Here is a 19,361-nt window from a genome sequence, read left to right on the forward strand (position 1 = left end):
TCTCCTTGTAAAAGCAGCTACAACAGAAATAAAGTATTTTACCAAATAAAACATAAATTTTTTTTCACTTCTCAAAACTTTTCAGAATACAGATTTAATTTGCTTATATTATATCCAGACCAATTATTTCTTAAATAATAATTAACTAAAATGATGAAATTAGAGTCTTTTGTCAATCACAAATAATTATGTTAATTATTATTCATTATGATCACTGGGAAATAAAGAATGTGAAAAAAGCATGCATAATAACATTAACGCATTTTGTTAAGTTTTTGATCTTGATGCATTGTTTTCAATTATGAAAAGGACAGAAAATGTAATACTTCTGTTTTGAATTAATTTTTGGATTCCAAATATCATCAAGAAATGATACTATTATGAGTTCTTTATATCACCAAAACAAACAAAAATAGATTCAAATCCAGAGGATGAAAATATTTATATACAAGAAAATACCATTTTGGTACCTTTATTATTTGTAAGTGTTAACGTTGAACAATGTTAGACAAATGTTGTGATACCCTAATTCTACTCTTTTTTGTGTATTTTGTCTTGTTTTTGCTCCTCACATGTGACCAAATAAATTCAAGAATGTTATTCCAGTGGATAATTGTTATGGGGCCAGTACTGCTTGCCGAACAGGCCACACAAATAGGAGGTGATGGCTTTCATGCTTTCTCTTCCGCATTCTGAAACTTCAAGCAACCAATATAGAAACTTAGCAGGAATGGTATTCCTTCATGTAAATAAATTTATCTAAGTTGGTGGTTTACGGACATTGTATTTCATAGGTCAATAACAATATTACAAAAAAAAACTATTAGGGAACATCACGAAAGTTCTGCCCTTTACTTTTTCTAGTAAAGGACATTGTAACAAAATGAGAAGAAAGAAAAAGAAAGGCCATTTTAATACCTCCAAAACTGTTGAAACCCATAATTTTGAAAGAAAGGACAATTCTTGCATTAAAAAACTTTGCTTTATGAAAAGCTAAATAAAAAATTGCTCTTTTTTTTCTTTTCCTTATGGACCATTGAAAACTTCTGGACCATGGCAGACTGGCATTAGGATACCGCTGACATAAAAATACAGAACAACCAACTCTGAAACTGCAGGGATTTCCACAGGAAGATGTTATACATTCATTCATTCAATCATTCATTCCACATATTTTCATTAAATACCTGCTCTGTGATAGACTCTATGTCTTGGGGAAATAGTGACTAACAAGATAGAATAGGCTCCTGACTTCATCAAGCCTACATTCTAACGATAGCAGACAAATTATAAACAAGTAAACATGCAAAGGTAACATTTGCAGATTGCAGTAAATATTAGAAGGGAAACGTCTAGCTGATGTTCTAGAGCATGATGGTAAGGATAGAATGGATGTTGCGAACGACATAAAATAGGTTGTCGAAGGCAGGCCACCTGTGGAGATAATGTTCACTCTGCATCCTGCAATGTGACGGGAGACCAGCAAGGAAATATCCAGAAATAGAGGCCCAAGTCAAAGGAAACATAATTGCAATGACCTGAGGTAGAAGACATCTTGGCAAGTTTAAAGAAGAGGAGGGCTTTGTAGCGGATTAAAGAGACCCTTTCCCATTAGGGAGGCCAATATATGAAGAGGACTGGATCTCTTAATTTTCCACATATGAAATACTCGAGTGTATCTATGAAGCAAGAAATGAAAATATAGTGACTGATATTATTCATGTTTCATGTGTGTTTATGATTGTCTAGATACTAACCAGTTAACACATTTTGAGCTTTATACGGGTCACAGATGGAGTTACATGTTATAGATAACTGTATTTGTTAGGTAATTCATTTATTTTTCATCACCCAGATAGTCTATTAACTAAGAAAGCACTAATTATTATGGAAAATTATGGACCTTCTGGAACTTTCCCCAGTTAATTTATTCTGGCAAGAAGTGCCCATGCACTGATATCCAGAAAAACAGTTAACAATGCCTCCAAATTATCTGAACATCTTAAGTTTGTACAGATATGGGCACTTGGATTATATTTAATCCATGCATCTTTCATCCATGGATTAGTCACCACTAAATATAGCTTTCCTCTGTTTTACATGTGTTAAAATAGCTATTTAAGAATTTTAAAAACTGCTCATGATTATAGCATATGGTGCTAAATTTGAGAATGCAATCAATTCGGACTTCCATTTAGTTCTCTTGGCTGTTACTAAATGGGTGCTAAACTACACTCAAAAGATTAAATAAAGGGTAAAAATGATAGAATGTTTTTAAGCAAAATTATGTTATAACATCAAGGCTATGTGAATTTATATTATTAATAAAACTAAATTTTACACAAACCTTAATATTTCAAAAGCAACTGGATCATAAAGGAGGGCAGGAGAATTATCAGATAACTTACCAACTTGAAAATATTATAATCCTTTTATTTTGTGAAAATCAAAGTGGAAAACAATATACACTTGAATAGATTTTATTCATCTGTTCTCAGAATATGTTCCATACAATGAGAGTCTTAAGTAATCACTGAAGAATCAGAATGATTCACAGATGGTGCAAGTGATTTAATTATTTTTAACCAGTTGTTCTGGACATGCTCAGAAGGATATTTCCAACCCCACTGCAGAAGCCATCTGAGCTCCCTTCCAGCTGGTGTTCCATATTTTCAAAGCAAATTTAGATTGGAGAAAATTACACTTTATATTGTTGTGTTGCAAACGGAGGTCAAATTGCTGTGTATAAATTCTTGTTCTTTTTTTTCTTCATTGTATGAGTTATATTTATCAAATATCACGTCTTTTGTATGATTGCTATGGATTTGCCAATGGTATTTTACGTTTTGTGTTGTCTGGCACTTAGGAGGCACTAGATAAATGTTTATTCAATGAAAGAAATACCAATTCAGTGTATTCAAAATAAAACTTGAATTTATTTCTAGACTCACACTAAGTGTATGGAGTTACCATTTAACTGCATCCTCACCATTATTGGGAGGTTCCCATTAAAAATGAACAAAAAAAGGAAGAAACCAATGTAATAAAACAATACCACGATCACTACCCCCATCATCAAAGAAAATCATCAACAAAACTCTGTGTTAATTCAATAAGTAAAACTACATCTTGATGCTGGAACCCTGGCCCCTAATTTTATAGGATCTTAGGAAAGCTGCTTGACAAATTTTCACCTTTTTAGGCTATCATAAGGATAAGAGATACCCTTTGTAAAAATTTAGTCTTGCATACTTCATAATGCGGAATGACTGTAACATCAGTCAAGAAACATAACTGATATCTGTAATCATTTCCACTATGCTAAGAAAAGGGAATGGAAGGAATATGGGCATCCCATTAATGTCCATAGTCACAATGAGAAGTAACAAACTGTTCCCAAATAGTTCTATCAAATGTAATAATTTTTCAAGGTTGTAGCATTCAAATAAAGATAATACTAACTTTAGTGAACCAAGTTTCCTCATCTGATGCTAAAAATGAGTTATATTTTTTTAATTTTATCAGTAACATTATATGATAGTAAAACTGCACATATCAATAATTCATCACTTCATTTTGTATTTATATCCAATATTTATGAAAAATATATTAATCATAGATTTTGTAGTCAATATTTCCTGAAGAATGTGCTAAATTTCCACTTGATAGAAAAATTTGACACAGTATATTACTGTTTTTTCTTGTTTATTAATATATTTGACAACACATTGCATGATGACTGTAGTCTATTACTGTAACATTAATTCAGAAGTAAATATAAAATTGTATATCTAACATAGCCATAATCTAACTATAAAATAATTGTGAATAGTAAGTGTAGCTTGACACATTTATTCTATTTTTATTTAACGTGCTACTTGAAGGCAGTCATTTGAGACAATATTCAAGAGGTACTATGTTGTATAAATCACGTATAAATGGTAAATTTGCTTAAACTTGCAAGAATATTAAACTGTAATTAACATCTTATTTTATACATAGTGATGGCTTTGGACTAGGGATATTCGGAAAACACAAAATCCTATGTTCATATAGTTTCTTACTACCCTTGATGAATTCAATTAATGTTCTTAAACCTCAGTTTTCTATTTGGATTATTTGCTTTAACTTAATAGCTTGTCTTTATTTTTCCCTCTACTATTCAAAAATTGTATACTTCTATCGATTTAATGATTAGTATAAAATTCTTAACATGCAAAAGAAATTTTGCAAGTTTTCATTCTAAGCACTGAGAATCTTAAAATTGCTTTATTCATTATTGATTAATTACTTATTTTATGAATTAAACAAATATATACTGTGTACCTAGTCACTGTTTTGGGTGTTGAGGACACAGCAGTGGGAAAAAAAGACAATTTTTTTTTGCATTGTTGGGTTGGAGCTCTACTTCTAGGTAGGGAAATAAATACTCAAGAAGATAAAGAAGGAAAATATTGAGAACTTTCCTGGTCGTGCACTTTATTGAGAAAAATGAGGAAAGCATGGATAAAAAGTGTGTGTGTGTGTGTGTGTGTGTGTGTGTGTGTGTGTGGTGTATGTGCACACATGAGAGAGATTCATTGAAAAAAACACTTTTGAGTAAAGAAGTTAAGGCAGAAACGAAAAGAGCCACATGGATAAACGGGGGAGGATTATTTTAGGCAGAGGTAGCACACAATGCAATGGGTGCATGTCAGATCTGTAAAAGCAGCAGCAAAGGGGTCAACGTAGGTGGAGCAGAGGAAAGTATTAAGAGATAAGGCCTGAGTTAAGAAGTGGGCCAGCCAGGTCAGATAACCTTTGAAATTCATGAAGAGTTTTGGATTTCACTTAAAACTAGATGGGAATTCATTGAAGGATTATGATCAGATTTAAATATGATTTATATTTTTCAAATGTTGTCCCTGTGTATTGTGTAGAGATAGGCTAAAGAAAGCATGCGTAGATTTTTTTTTTCTCTGAAAATTTGAAAGAACAGTGCTTCCACTGCATTTGAGGGGAAAAGAATAATTTTGTTTTAATCAAGTCACGAGGCTGGATGAAAACAGCAAGACATTTATAGAATAAATAAAAATGGCAAGTGCCCAAGGACTGAGCACTGAGGCATTTCAGCATTAGAGAAGTAGGTACTACCTATGGAAACTGAGAAACAATACATAGAAAGGTAGGAGGTAAAGTGGATGAAAAACTTAACCACCTTCTCATGTTTCATTGATGTCCAGCATTTTTCTGTTTTTTAATAGACACTTTCATACACAGTAAATGTTTATTTAAGACTTTTCCATTTTTTTAACCATTTTCTTTGCACATCATTCTCTTTTGCAGCTTAAATCTTCCATCTTGTATCTTTCTCCTGCTTAAAGACCAATCTTGACGTCCTCTAAAGGGAATTTTATGCTAGTAAACAGTTTCTGTGTGTCTGAAAAGATCTTTATTTCAATGTTATTCCTGAAAGAGAGTTTCTATCAGTACACAATTCTAGGTTCCTACGTGGATGTTCTTTCATTGTTTTTGAAAATATTATTCTACCGTCTTCTGGCTTCTATCATTGCTCTAAAACCAGATACCATTTTAAGTGTCATTACTTTCTAAGGAAATACAGCAGTATTTAAAATTATTTCTTTATTTTTTTTGGATTCGTCAGATTCATCATTTCATAGTGATGATCTATATTTATATATTTTTTTAAATAATCTTTTCTGCTTCAGATTTGCTCAGTTTCCCAGTCGGAGTATTGGAATTTCTATTAAGTTTTGAAAATCCTAAGCTATTATCACTACAGATAATGCCTCTTCTCCATTGTGGGTAGGATTTATTTATTCCCCTTTAGAGCTGAGGGAAGCCCTTGAAAATTCTGACTTTAAGCAGGGGTTTTATTTTCACCTCTATATTATGTGTTGTTGAAGTTCACATATTTTGTCCTAAAAGGTCTTGAAAACTTCTTCCTAGCCATTAGGCTCTCAATCCAGGTTCAGTTTCACGTAAGATGATTTGATCATTCATGGCACATAGAGGGAAGAGAGGTTCCACCATAGCCCAGCTGTGTATTTAAAACTTTTAAAAATTATATTTTCTTCAGAATTTCCACGTATTTGAAGTGAGGGGGTGAGGAATTAAGTCAGTCTGTCATCTTTCTGGAAGCTGATCCTCGCTGAACATGCCTCTACTTAACCATTAAACTGATTATGCTACACAACTAGACACTAGAACAAAAAAACTCCGTACAAATATTTATAACCACTATGATCATCAACAATCTAGAAAAACATAAAACGTTAGCTAATTTCTTTTTTAATCCTTGTAATATGTTAATTACAAAATTGAGCTGAGAGGAGAAAAATTCTACAAACAGCTACATCCTGGTGCAACATTTCCCTTAACAACCATTATTAGTCTTTTATATTTACAATTCCATTTACTAAAGAACATTCTGTCTCTAAATAAGAAAATCATTTATCTTCCCAAATTCTCCAAGGATGTTGCACTGGCAGCTGACAATCTTTGTTGTTATTTCAAGGCAAAGAAGAAAATCTATGTGGCAATTATGCAAAGAAAATATATTTCCCCTAATTTTATTCTCAAAATGAGTTGCTTTTATTACAAGATAGGAGACAATATAAAAAATGTGTAGCAGACTATTAAATCTAGGCTCAGACATTATTTTACATAAGGTGGTGGCAAACAGCTCTGTTATTACTTTTCTTGTACATCTCTGCTTAAATTTAAGGAAATCCCAAACAACAGAAGAATAATGATACAGTGATGTTCTTCCCATTTTTTTCTAAAGAATATTCTTATTTCACCATCACTCAAATAAGAAACCTTTCGTCAATCTGAAATGAAATTTCCCTTTTCTACTGCAACTGTCTAGATGTGAAAGTCTATAGAATCTAACCCCTTCATAGAAAGTCATAATCCCATTAGCATATCAAACGCACTAGAAAGTTATAGAGTAAGGAAAGTTTGCTTAATCTACTGTTTACCAAAATTGTTTAAACACTGAAACTTTTTCCTTTTTTATTAATAACTCCCACCATGTTTTGGAAAGCAGTGAGTTCAAGTTTGTTGTCTTCCATTTCTCAGATGTATCCTTGGACAAATCTCTTAACCTCATTTATGCTAATTTTTCTTACAGTAAAATGACAAAGAAAATGATACTTGAGAGGCTCATTACTGTGATCAAACTAGATGCATGTGAAAACTCTTTGTGAATGTAAAATACTATTCAGATTCAAACAACTTAAAATAGTGGAAAAATATTCACAATATATAGGTGTCTATTTTACAAATTTATTCACTTAAGGACTATTTTTTTTTCTTGAGGCGGGGTCTCAATCTGTTGCCCAGGCTGTAGTGCCGTGGTGTGATCCCTGCTGACTGTAACCTCTGTCTCCCATTTTCAATCAATTCTCATGCCTCAGCCTCTGAGAAGCTTGGATTACAAGCAACTGCCAGCAAGCCTGGCTAATTTTATATATTATACATATATACATACATATGTAACATATATATACAAGTTATATATATATGTTACATATGTATGTATATATGTATATACATGTATATATAACATGTTATATATAACATTTATATATAACATGTTATATATATAACGTGTGTATGTTATATATATAACATGTTATATATATAACGTGTATGTTATATATATAACATGTTATATATATAACGTGTATATGTTATATATATAACATGTTATATATATAACGTGTATGTTATATATAAAACATGTTATTATAAAACAAACATGTTATATACATAACATATACCTAACATGTATATATAACATATAACATGTTATATACATAACATGTATATATAACGTTATGCACATAACATGTATATATAACATGTATATATGTAGAACATGTGTATATAGGCATAACATGTATATATAACATGTTATATATGTATAACATGTTATATATAACATGTGTATATATGCATAACATGTTATATATAAGGTGCATATATGTATAACGTTATATTCAACGTTATATACGTATAACATGTTATATATAGAATGTGTATATATGTATAACATGTTATATATAACGTGTATATATGTATAACATGTTATATATAACGTGTATATATGTATAACATGTTATATATAACGTGTATATATGTATAACATGTTATATATAACGTGTATATATGTATAACATGTTATATATAACATGTGTATATATGTATAACATGTTATATATAATATATATAACGTTTTATATAACATGTGTGTATATGTATAACATGTTATATGTTATATATAACGTGTATATGTATAACATGTTATGTATAACATGTTATATGTTATATATAACGTGTATATGTATAACATGTTATATATAACATGTGTATACGTGTATAACATGTTATCTGTGTGTATAACATGTGTATATATGTATAACATGTCATATATATACATGACATGTTATATATGTTTGCCAGGCTTATCTGGAACTCCTCACCTCAAGTGATCCGCCCACCTCGGCCTCACAAAGAGCTGGGATTACAGTTGTGAGCCACCACGCCCAGCCAAGGACTATTTTAAATAACACATTTATTGCAGCATTTAATCTACAAACAAGGTTAATTTTCTATCAGCCTTCCAAGAGCATGTATATTTTGGAAATGTGTACTTTAATTTTGTCAAAATATCCCATTACAATTACTCTGCTGTAGGACAAGCTATCCATTGCAATACAATATTGTAACCCTCTTCATATTCATCTTTTACCACCTCACTTTTATGTTCCAGAAGCTGTGTCTTTCCTTAGCATGCCTACTTCTAGAAGTAACCGTAAGAGAAACTGATGTTCTGAACAGCAGTCTTAAACTCCGAATTTGCATACATAAGTATAGGGAATATAAAACATTTATAACAGAAACTACTACATTACATAACCAGATTATACATCAAAGTTCTACTAAATATTCATTGTTCCTAAATGAAAGGATATCTAAATAAGTTATAGCACCTATGCAAAATTCTAGGTGAAAAATATTCCATTAGAAAAATATGTTCAAAGATACTGATATGGAAATGAAATTGGTTGTGTTTAAGTATAGAAAAGAAACCTTTAGGCCTCTATGTTAGCAGAATAGCAAAAAGGGAGACAAAGTGTGAGTAACAGAAGTGATAGGAAGGGGCTACATCATATAGCAGATCACAGGATTTCATTTAAAGAGTAATGGGCAGGAGGGGCCTGATATGATCTCATTAACTCCTCAGAAGGAGCTCTCTGGCTTCACCAGGAGAAATATGGTGTAAGTGGGGAAAGACTGGAAGAAGAGGTTAGAGGTTGTGGAAGTAATCCAGATGAGAGATAATAATCTTGTAGATTAGCACTTCCATAACAGATACGGAGGAGTGATTTGATGCATTTTGCAGGTATATCCAACAAGAGTGGAAATAATTTACATGGTAATGTAAGAGAAAAGAATCATGAAGGATGTCTAGGTTTCTGACTTAAGTAAATAATAGTGCAATTTAATAACATCTGGAGATGTTGGTAGATGCCAATTAATGTAGATGGGGGGTGGATCATTTATTTTTCACTTGGCTATTGTATGTTTGAGATGCTCATTAGGCATCCAAGATAAGAGACTGTTGGATATAAAATGTTAAATATCAAGATCATATACTTGGTATTTGATGTCATAACATGTTCAGCTCAAGTGGAAATGTATTTAGAAAATGGACATTTCTTTTTCTTCACTGAAGTGGGCTTTTTTTTTGTATTTTTTTGCTGCTCTTCTTGGAAAGGTCATGTATGTATACATATTTCAGAGGTTTAGCACTTTTTTGCTATCTAGAAACATTATAATTGGTAATAATTTACATAGAACACATTATGCACAAGCCTTATATTTGTTGACATTATCTCGAATAAGTCTTGTTTTTATCTCCCTTTACATAGCATATGTAATATACAGGATATGAATTAAGGATATGTAATTCATAGGATATGCAATAAGTCTTCTATTTGATTTATCTCTCTTTACATAGGATCAGTCAAACACTGCATTCTACTAGTATTCTGTGTTTTCCTTGGTGGCACCGACCAAATTTTAGGATTATAAGCTTTTTAAATAAATGTTCTTATTTACAGAGAAAACAATTTTATACAGCTTTACATCGCTGTCTCCTTCCTTCTAGTTTCATTTTATTTTACACAAGTATATTGCTTAGTAATCATTTTAGCAAAAATCTATAGGCAAGAAATTCTTAGTTTTTGTTCAGGTGAAATTAGCTGTATGTCTGAAAATATTTTGCCTTAATTCTTGAATCATGTTTTACCTGGTATTTGAAAATGTGCCTAGCATTTTGAAGATATTATTCAACTGTCTTCTAATATCTATTGTTGATGAAAAGTCTTCAGTCAATATTGTCATCCTGTAAATGTTCTTTTGTCTTAAGTAACCTTTATGATACCTTTTTGATTATTGATGCTCTGAGTTTCATTCAGAGCTAGCTGGTAGACTTGTTTTTATTTTTTCCACGTTGGTTGACCTTTATTGAATTTGAGGATTCATTAAAATTTACATTTATTCCATTTTATTAAATTTCATTAATATGAAATATTGTCTCTTCCCCATAATCCCTATTTTTTCAACTTGAAACGTATTTCATGCAGATGTTTGAGGGATTAATTATATTTTCATTTCTAGACTTTGTTTTTTCAAATCTTCGTTTTCACTTTATATAATGGCCTATTCTTACTGGAAAAAAATCCATTTAATTTTTATTTTTGAACATTAAAAATTACTTAATATCCTTTGGTGATTATCCTCTTATCTCTATTTTCTTCTGGTATACATTCTCCTTTTAACGTTTGGCATCTGATAACATTGCTTATAATTTTTTTCCACAATAATCATAATTTTAGTTTGTAAGCTTATGTTCCTTAGGAGTTTCACACGACCCTTGGGGGTTGTAGTGGTATCTTCATTATATAATTTTGTGTTTGCAAATGCCTGGGCTCTCTGAGGTTATTTTCCAAATGGTACAATGATGTGAGGGGCAGTTTATGGAAAATCATGCCCTTTCTTGGCAGTCATCAGATTTGTGTGGTATTTCCTGTGTTTATTCTGTGAATCTAGAGAAAAGTATCTGCTTATATATTATAGAACTAAATTTGAAATTTTCACTGAACGAGATATCTGTTGTTAACATTTTAAACAAATGCTGCATACTTAATTCTCTTAATGCCTTATGAAAATATTTTAAAAATTAAAGATTATGTCTATTTTCCAATGTTAATATATATATAGAAAGGAGACGAAGAAAACTTTCATGCATTGAGCCTGCATAACGCAGCAGGTGTTTGACAAATATTACCTTATTTAATCCTCAGAAACATCCTTATCTCCACTGTACAAATGAAGTATATGAGACTCAGTTTATTCCTGATCATACAGCACTCAAAGTCACTGGGATTCATATTCAAGGCTGTTTATCCAAGAGTTAATTTTACTAGACCACACTTCTGTGACAGTACATCCTATAGAACTATCCCTTTTCCTCAGTTTACAGTCCGTGCTTGGTCTTAACTGAGGAACCTAGTTTCTAAACCAACAGGAAATATATTAGAAATGACTGGAATTCCTAATTAAGGCAGGAGTTCTCTCATTTTGAATATCTGGTAAAATTTTTACCTGCTTCCTCCCAGTCTCATGCCTCTTCTTTATCATCTCCAGGTTTGCCCTGAGGACCACAATTTGCAGATACCCTCTACTATGCTTTGGTCTGCATTCCTGTGTGGCTGGCGGCTGCCTCATGATTGTTCCCTCAAAGTCTCAGTCCTTTTCTGAGCTTTCTTACTACCATATATAGCTCTGACATGGACAGAGTCCCCTAAATGCCTTAATTTTACAGTGGTTAGCACTTCTCTGCGTCTTTATCTGTGAGATAAGGAAAATTAATTTTTCATTTTAAACTCACTCAGCTCTCACATACTAAGCACTTTAAGAGTACCGCTTACTATTTCAACTTGTTGCTGTAAAGACATGAAAGATGAACTTTAAGCCTAGAGTTTATATCTAGAAAAAACAAAATGGGACAGTTAGGAAAAATAAAAATCAAACAATTAGAGAAGGACAATATAGGGGGAGGTAAGAAATTCTGAAGCTATGGCATATGCTGCATCAGAGCCATTGTAAGGTTATATCAAATACTACTTTTCATTAAGCTGCTTACTGTGACTATCACAAATGACTCTAGGGCATAAGAAATGGGAAAGATAACTCTAATCAGTGGCCACAGTGAAATTAGTTTTAAAATGCATTGACAATTGGTAAAGTATAAAGATATATCTTGAATATTTCTACATCCACCTGTCTATCTATCTACCTACCAACTTATATACCTACTTATCATCTATCAATTATCCTTCAGTTCAAATTAAAATACAATTCCAAATATAACTGCAATATTAAATTGATTATTCTTCATACAGATTGTGATTACTTTATTATCATGGATAATTAACAGTTAACACAAAAATAGCCCCCTTCACATTCTGAATTTTGGATCTTTAATATATAAAACTTAAGAATAAATCGTTTATGAGGAAAATATATCCTAGAATTTTACTACAATTTTTTAAAAATATATACTGGTTCACAAATGCTTCCTTTATTTCACCAGTCATTATTACGTTGTACAAATATTTGTTGAGAGCCTACTATGAATAGGGACATAATGGCATTTTAAGTAAGTGGTTTATGGAGATTTTTGATCCTGTGCCTATTTAGCCATAAAGCATTAGCAACTTGATTAGTTTGTAACGAATTTTAAACCTGCATATTGGGTGTGTCAAGACCTGGGGAAAATTGGAATGGAGAAATGAGTTAGTAGTCAGATAATTCAAAGCAAAGGACTCCCCCTTGAATGATCTATTAAATTGAGGTGAAAATATTTTATTAGAATTTTCTTTTTAATTGCCTTAATCTTTCGCTTCATTTTGCATCTGCAGACACAGGCTTGCTAGTTAGTGTAAGGTTATTTATGACACATTACATTCATAACATCTAATATGAAGGATAATAGGCTGAAACACTCAGCCAGGTGGAATTAGACTTCATATGCAATACAGTTTCACTATTTCTTGTATTCTTCCAATTGCTCAGAATAATTCACCTGCTATTAAACTTTAGGGTATTAGATTTAACAGAAAACAGTGTATTTATTAATTTTCTTGAAGTATTAAAAGAAGTCACAATAATATGCAACATACTTCCCTTATATGCTCATAAAATTAAGTTATGGTAACTACCTTTGACATTTTAAAAATATACACCAAATTAAATGGAACTGACAATATCACAGAAGAAGTTCCCAAGAAGTCTCATACATGGGCTGAACCCTATGCAAGTTGTTATTTACATAGGGCAAAATGGTTGAGTATCTGTTTGATTCATATAATTCAACCTAACTTAACTATAAAGACTTAGTTTCCAGACTTTGACATCCTGGTTTTGTGAGTAGTACTTTCTTCTATAATTACAGATGATGATCATTCCTCTTCATCTTACAAGCGTTAATAATAGGAACAAAAATGTACCTGTCAGAAAACCTCTATGGTTTTTACCTACTACAAATAAAGAAGTGAGACCAAGCTAACAATTCTGAATCGCCTTTTTAAAGAGAGAACCATACACTTTCCATTCAGTTGTTTGAAAGAAGAGCAGTCACTCCTTTTTGTTTTGGCTGTTAACATTTCAGTAATAACATTATCTGATATTGTTCAATCTGCAATCAATTAGCAACCATCTTACTAGGCATCCAGTTCTTTTACGGGCACTGTAACCCATTAAGTAGTTACACCAGGTGTGAGGATTAAGCTATTATTCTTCAAGTCAATGAGATAATGGCTTATGCAGGTTGACATAAGATGTACCACGAAATATTTATTATTTATCATGTATACATTAAGAAAGTAAAATCAGCATGGGATGATCTCAGGAAAGCAATACATATTTTTTGGATTAGACATTGAAGTAAAGTGAATGTATGATAAATTGACAAATTAACATTGCCAATGTTATGAAAAATGATGTAGCAAAAAAAATTAAGATGTATTTTCATTTTTGATAAGGGGTTTTCCCTGTTATCTGTTAATTTCTTGTGTCTTTAATTGGCAAAATTAAGCACTAGTGTTACAGAAGCCCAAAGTGAGGGAAACCACTCACTTTCAGAATGTACATTAGAAGTTTAAAACTGTACCCAGATTTTTTGTCTCTTTTTTTTATTAGTAGGCCTCTGTTAATAGAGTAGTAGTTGCAAACACATACGTGGGTTTGCCAGTAACAACTCACAATTTGTGCAAAGTTGAGTCTTCGAAACTGAGCAAATTTGCTCTCAATTTCCCGCCAGCGCTTGCTGAGCTGGATCTGAGTTGGCTCCACTGCCATTGCGGCCCCATCCTCAGACAAGCCCTCAGCTTGCCTACGCACTGCATTCAGCTCCTCTTTCTTCTTCTGCAATTCCCGATCAATTTCCTATTGAGCAAAACCAATACAGGGCCCAGGGCAGTTAGCTAACCACATCAACCGACTTGCAAGCAGCAAATACTTCTCTCAAAATTTCAAAGGCTGTTGTCCCTTTATTGTCATCCTTTGAAATTTACAAATATGAAAGGCATGACTGTCATCCTCGCTCAATAATCCAAATATTATTTCAGTTATCCTTTGAATGCTTGGTTTTAGATATTCTAATTAAGTAAATATTGAAATTGGTCTAACATTTTCTTTCTTCTAAATTCCTCTGGTGTCTTGGGATTTGAATCAATTTGGAGTGATAACTCATTATTTATTAGGGACCGTCCATATAGAATATAATTTAGAGGGTAAGTGAATAAGTTATTTATTTCCTTTTTAAAGGTTTGAGGAACGCAACAGAGAATGAAGCAAAATAAAAAGTGTAAAATAATAACAGAAAAAAACATATTTAGACAATATGCAAATAAATCTATAGAGATTGAACAATGATGTGTGAAGATGCTCTGATGAAATGAATGGGCTAACATGAGTAAGAAGTCGTCCATATACCGATAAGTCATTAGTTCATCTGGAACAAAGATACACAAAGTCAATTACAATTTTACCAGAAAACACATCACATTTCTTAAATCATTTTACATAGTCTAAAACATTTTATTCATTCAACATTACGTCAATTGAATAACACTTAATACAATACATTTACTGAAAACAACACACAATACAAGGAAATGCATCAAATCAAAGAGAACGTTAATAGAAACAAGAACATCAACATTTTAAATATGATCTTCACAGGTTAATTAAACTGTATAATAAAATCTGGTATTGACATTCTAAAACAACATTACCTTTATTTTCCTTTCATCTCTGGGCTCAGGTAGGCTGGCTAATTTTTTTTCAATGTCATCCAAGCATTTCAGGAGATCATCAGCCTGCCTCTTGTACTGATACCACTGATGAGAAATTTCTAGAGCCTTTTTTCTTCTTTGAGACCTCAAGTCCTGTTCATGGTGCAGACATTATTAAAATATCAATATATATGTATAGTGCACTTCTGGCTGCAGTTATTTATCAAAATAATTTGCGTCCCTCATCTTTTTGTACAACTTAGGTTAAAATCATATTTATATGCAAAATATACAAAGACGTAATTAAATTGTCTATTCATGAGGCAGGACCCATGTATAGGAAGCTAAGAAACCTGAATAACACACTTATTTTCTCTTAGCATGTTCAAACTTGCTTAAAAATTTTGTCACATTTAATTGACTCTTAATGAGCTAATTGTTGTGTAGTTTATGTGAAAGAGTTTAATATACGAATACAATTGACAACTAGATACAAACTCACAAACCTAGTGAGTTTGTATTTGACTTAAAATAGGTAAAATTCTAAAATGTGTATCTTTAGCCTTGGGGCTCATCAACAAAACTTTATGTACTCCACCAATATACATTCATGTTTTCAGAAATGCCTACAAAACAGTTTCATAGGCCATTAATATTTTATGATTAGAAATATAAAGCCATTTTAGTTGTCTTATAAACTGTTCCAAGCTGTATGTGTAGAAGTGTCACCACTGTTCGTATATTTGTGAACATAACTAATAAAAAATTATGTTAGATAAATGCTTCTCCTTCCAAGGCTTGCATAGCCACATTTATCTTACTATACCAAATCATGCTCTAAATGCAAAACAATTAACTATTTGAAAAAAGAAAACAGCAAGTGCATGCTTTCAAATCAATGTGATAAGACTAATTTAATAAATCAACAATGGGGGGAAATCAGTCATCATGCTCTTTACAAGCACACCCAGTATCTTCTGTGATTAATAGAATTACTCAAAATGCCATTTTATAATTCATGGGAACATAAGCTCTGCATGCAGCTTTCATTTCTACAGAAAGTAGCAATTAGGGTTTTATTCACAGGTTAAATTCGAGCTAAAAAATAATAAATATCAGAGAATTTCTAAAAATTTCATTCCATTGGAAAGTTTTGACCTTCTCTAAAATATTTCATAAGGACCAGAATTGGAACTATTTGACAGGTTTAAAAAGTTATTGAATATGTTGGTATAGATTGGTTTGGCGAGTAGTGTTGACGATTTTGATTAATCACTTATAGCCTATATTTGCAAGAATGAACTACACTTCATTATCTAGTTTGTTTAAAATTGGGAATTTAAACCTTGCTGTACTTTATGTTTTATGTTGAATTTTCAAACCTTCTGAGGAGTCAGATCGAATGCTGCTTTTTTCAAAGGTAACAAGATACAGCCACGTGAATTAGAGTTGAGCCATGCCTTATTTGTGACATAACTCACATCTTTGCCAAGAGAAAGGGCTTGGTGGTCATCAATCTGAAACATCTTTCATTTCCTAAGCACAAAATGATGTATAATATGTAAAATATTTAGAGATGTCATGTAGATTTCTTTAGAGGAATGCCAGATAACCATTAAACACTGCTATTCAGTAGGACACATACCATCATACGACCAGTGTAGATACTTCTGAAAGCTTGCTCACAGTTGGAAGGGTGTGAGTTACATAGCGTTCCGATTTTCTAGACACATTATGGTGTGCTTTTGCACTCCCTCGAGGAAGAGGCCTTTTCTGTTTACTATATTTATCAGCAGTTACCTTCAGAACACCTGCTGGCCAATTAGACTTTCCTTGTGGATTCCTTGCAGGCACAATATTGTGTAATTACATTCTCAGCAGTGTTTATTTGGTTGACTATAGGGGGAAAGGTTTTATTCACTTATTTGCATGTAGAAAGCAGACTCTATCTACCTGCTAGGTGGATCCACCTTCATAACTACATAGCTCAAAAGAGTGATTTACAAGGAAAAGCTCAGCAATTAAAAGTATTAGAAAATCAGCCATGCATGCAAATAGTGATTATTGCAAAGCATATACAAAAAAGTTTCTTTCACAAAACTTTCCACATGTCTAGTCTCAAGAACTTCCTAGATATTATTATAGAAAAATTAAGTTTATCCTGCTCTTCCTGCACAAACCAGATGAGTCACGTGGGGACTTGAAGCCATACACTACACTGCTTAATATGAAAGTAGCAGTTCTTATTCAAGGGCACTAAGATTATATTTTAGGATTCCTACGTAAATGAAATTTGACTTTTGTAGATAGTTGCAAAGAGTGACTTTCTTAAAGGCATAATAAAGTTTTAAAAATAAATAAATGAAAAGAATCTAGGGCTTATTAAACACGTATCAGGTTACCAAATAATTGGACCTAATGCAAGCAAAATCAATTAAGTAAAGAAAGCAGGAATAATGGATACATGTAGATCGGTTATTGGGGCAGTTAGGCAGGTTTTTTTCAATATAAAGTAGCTGATAAAAATAAAGCACATTAGAAAATTAAATGTATAAGTACTATGAATGCATTTCCATCTTTCAATTACTACTTAGAAAAATATGTCTTTGAAAAGCCATAACTTTTAAGCAACACATCTTTCAAAATCAAATACCACTCAAAAATGTTAAATAAAGCACACACATGGAACAGAAAAAGTGAGTTTCTGATGACTAAGAGTCTGAAGCAGATTTTATTAATGCACATTATATTTTACCCTATATATTAAAAAAAAACCACAGGCAAGGTATATTATAATTTTAGCTCTAATACCTTGAGAGCATTATGTTTTGTCTGTAACAGCTGCTGTTTTATCTTTATTTCCTCTCGCTTTCTCTCATCTGTGATTCTTTGTTGTAAGTTGTCTCCTCTTTGCAACAATTCTTTTACAGTACCCTCATTGTCTTCATTCTGATTAAAAACAACAAGTACAGTCTTCATTTTGGTTTTTAAAAAGCTGTACATTGTTAACAGAGATAATAAGACATGTTATTTAAACACACAAAAAAAATCCGATTTAAAACTTTCATGGAATGCTATTATAAGATACTGTGCTCATAGCCTTTCTTTTACATTTGGTACTTTAGGTTTCAAAATAAGTTTCCTCCCATCTAGTTGTAAAGAACACATTTTGAGGGGCACCTGTAGAAAGATGGGGGAGTGTGGTACTTCATCATGTCAGACAAGTCATGAATTACTGTGAAAGTATTCTTTTGGCTTTTTTAGTGTAGTTCTAGAAATTAAAACATTAGAGAAATGAGCTAAAGTTATCATTTATAATGTTAACTGAACCCTAAAGGAATACACATGTGTATTTGTGACTGAGGTAACAGCAAATCTGAAAATATTAACACACAACTACATGAAAATATTTTGATTTAAATGTACACTAATTCCTATCTAATAACTCCTGCTTCATTTCTGAAACCTAAATGCTCAATATTAATAGGAGAAATATCAGGATATTAATAAAAATCATGTGTTAAGTTACCATCAAATAATTTCTAAAATATGTCATATATGCATGTTAATTTAAATACGATCAAATAATACTAAAATATGGACTGGAAAATGGCTTTAAACATTTTCAATAGGTATTTTGTTCCTTTAGACTGCAAGAACAATATCTTAATTTTCTTTACTTAGAAATAAAATGTTTTGAATAAATGCTGGTCTAATATAGTCGCATATATGACCATGTGATTTTTCACCTTTAGTTTTCTTTCTTTCAACTCAGAATGTGAAAACTTTGTATCAAGTAGTCTCACATTGTAATGGTACTCAAGGTACACTGATGACATAAGGAAAACAAATAATAAATTTCAAAAGTCACAAGTTCTTGTATGTGTGTATTACAATTCAAGGAATTAGATGTTATATATTTAAATCTATAATGAATAAACTTCAACACACAACTGAGGACTTATTCATTTTGTATGGGGGAATGGG

General features: G+C 31.8%; 1 protein-coding gene across 1 annotated transcript in view; it reads right to left on the minus strand.

Annotated features, from left to right (window-relative positions):
• Nucleotides 1-19,361, minus strand: part of DMD (dystrophin) — a 2,218,635-nt gene that overhangs the window by 1,205,044 nt on the left and 994,230 nt on the right. Inside the window, exons 39-41 of the mRNA XM_063601607.1 lie at nucleotides 18,186-18,323; nucleotides 15,375-15,527; nucleotides 14,341-14,523 (exon numbers count right to left, since the gene is read on the minus strand). Of these exons, the coding sequence (XP_063457677.1) occupies nucleotides 14,341-14,523; nucleotides 15,375-15,527; nucleotides 18,186-18,323 (474 nt within the window). The remainder of the gene's footprint in view (nucleotides 1-14,340; nucleotides 14,524-15,374; nucleotides 15,528-18,185; nucleotides 18,324-19,361) is intronic.

Source organism: Pan paniscus, chromosome X (assembly GCF_029289425.2).
Source record: "Pan paniscus chromosome X, NHGRI_mPanPan1-v2.0_pri, whole genome shotgun sequence".
Lineage (NCBI taxonomy): Eukaryota > Metazoa > Chordata > Mammalia > Primates > Hominidae > Pan > Pan paniscus.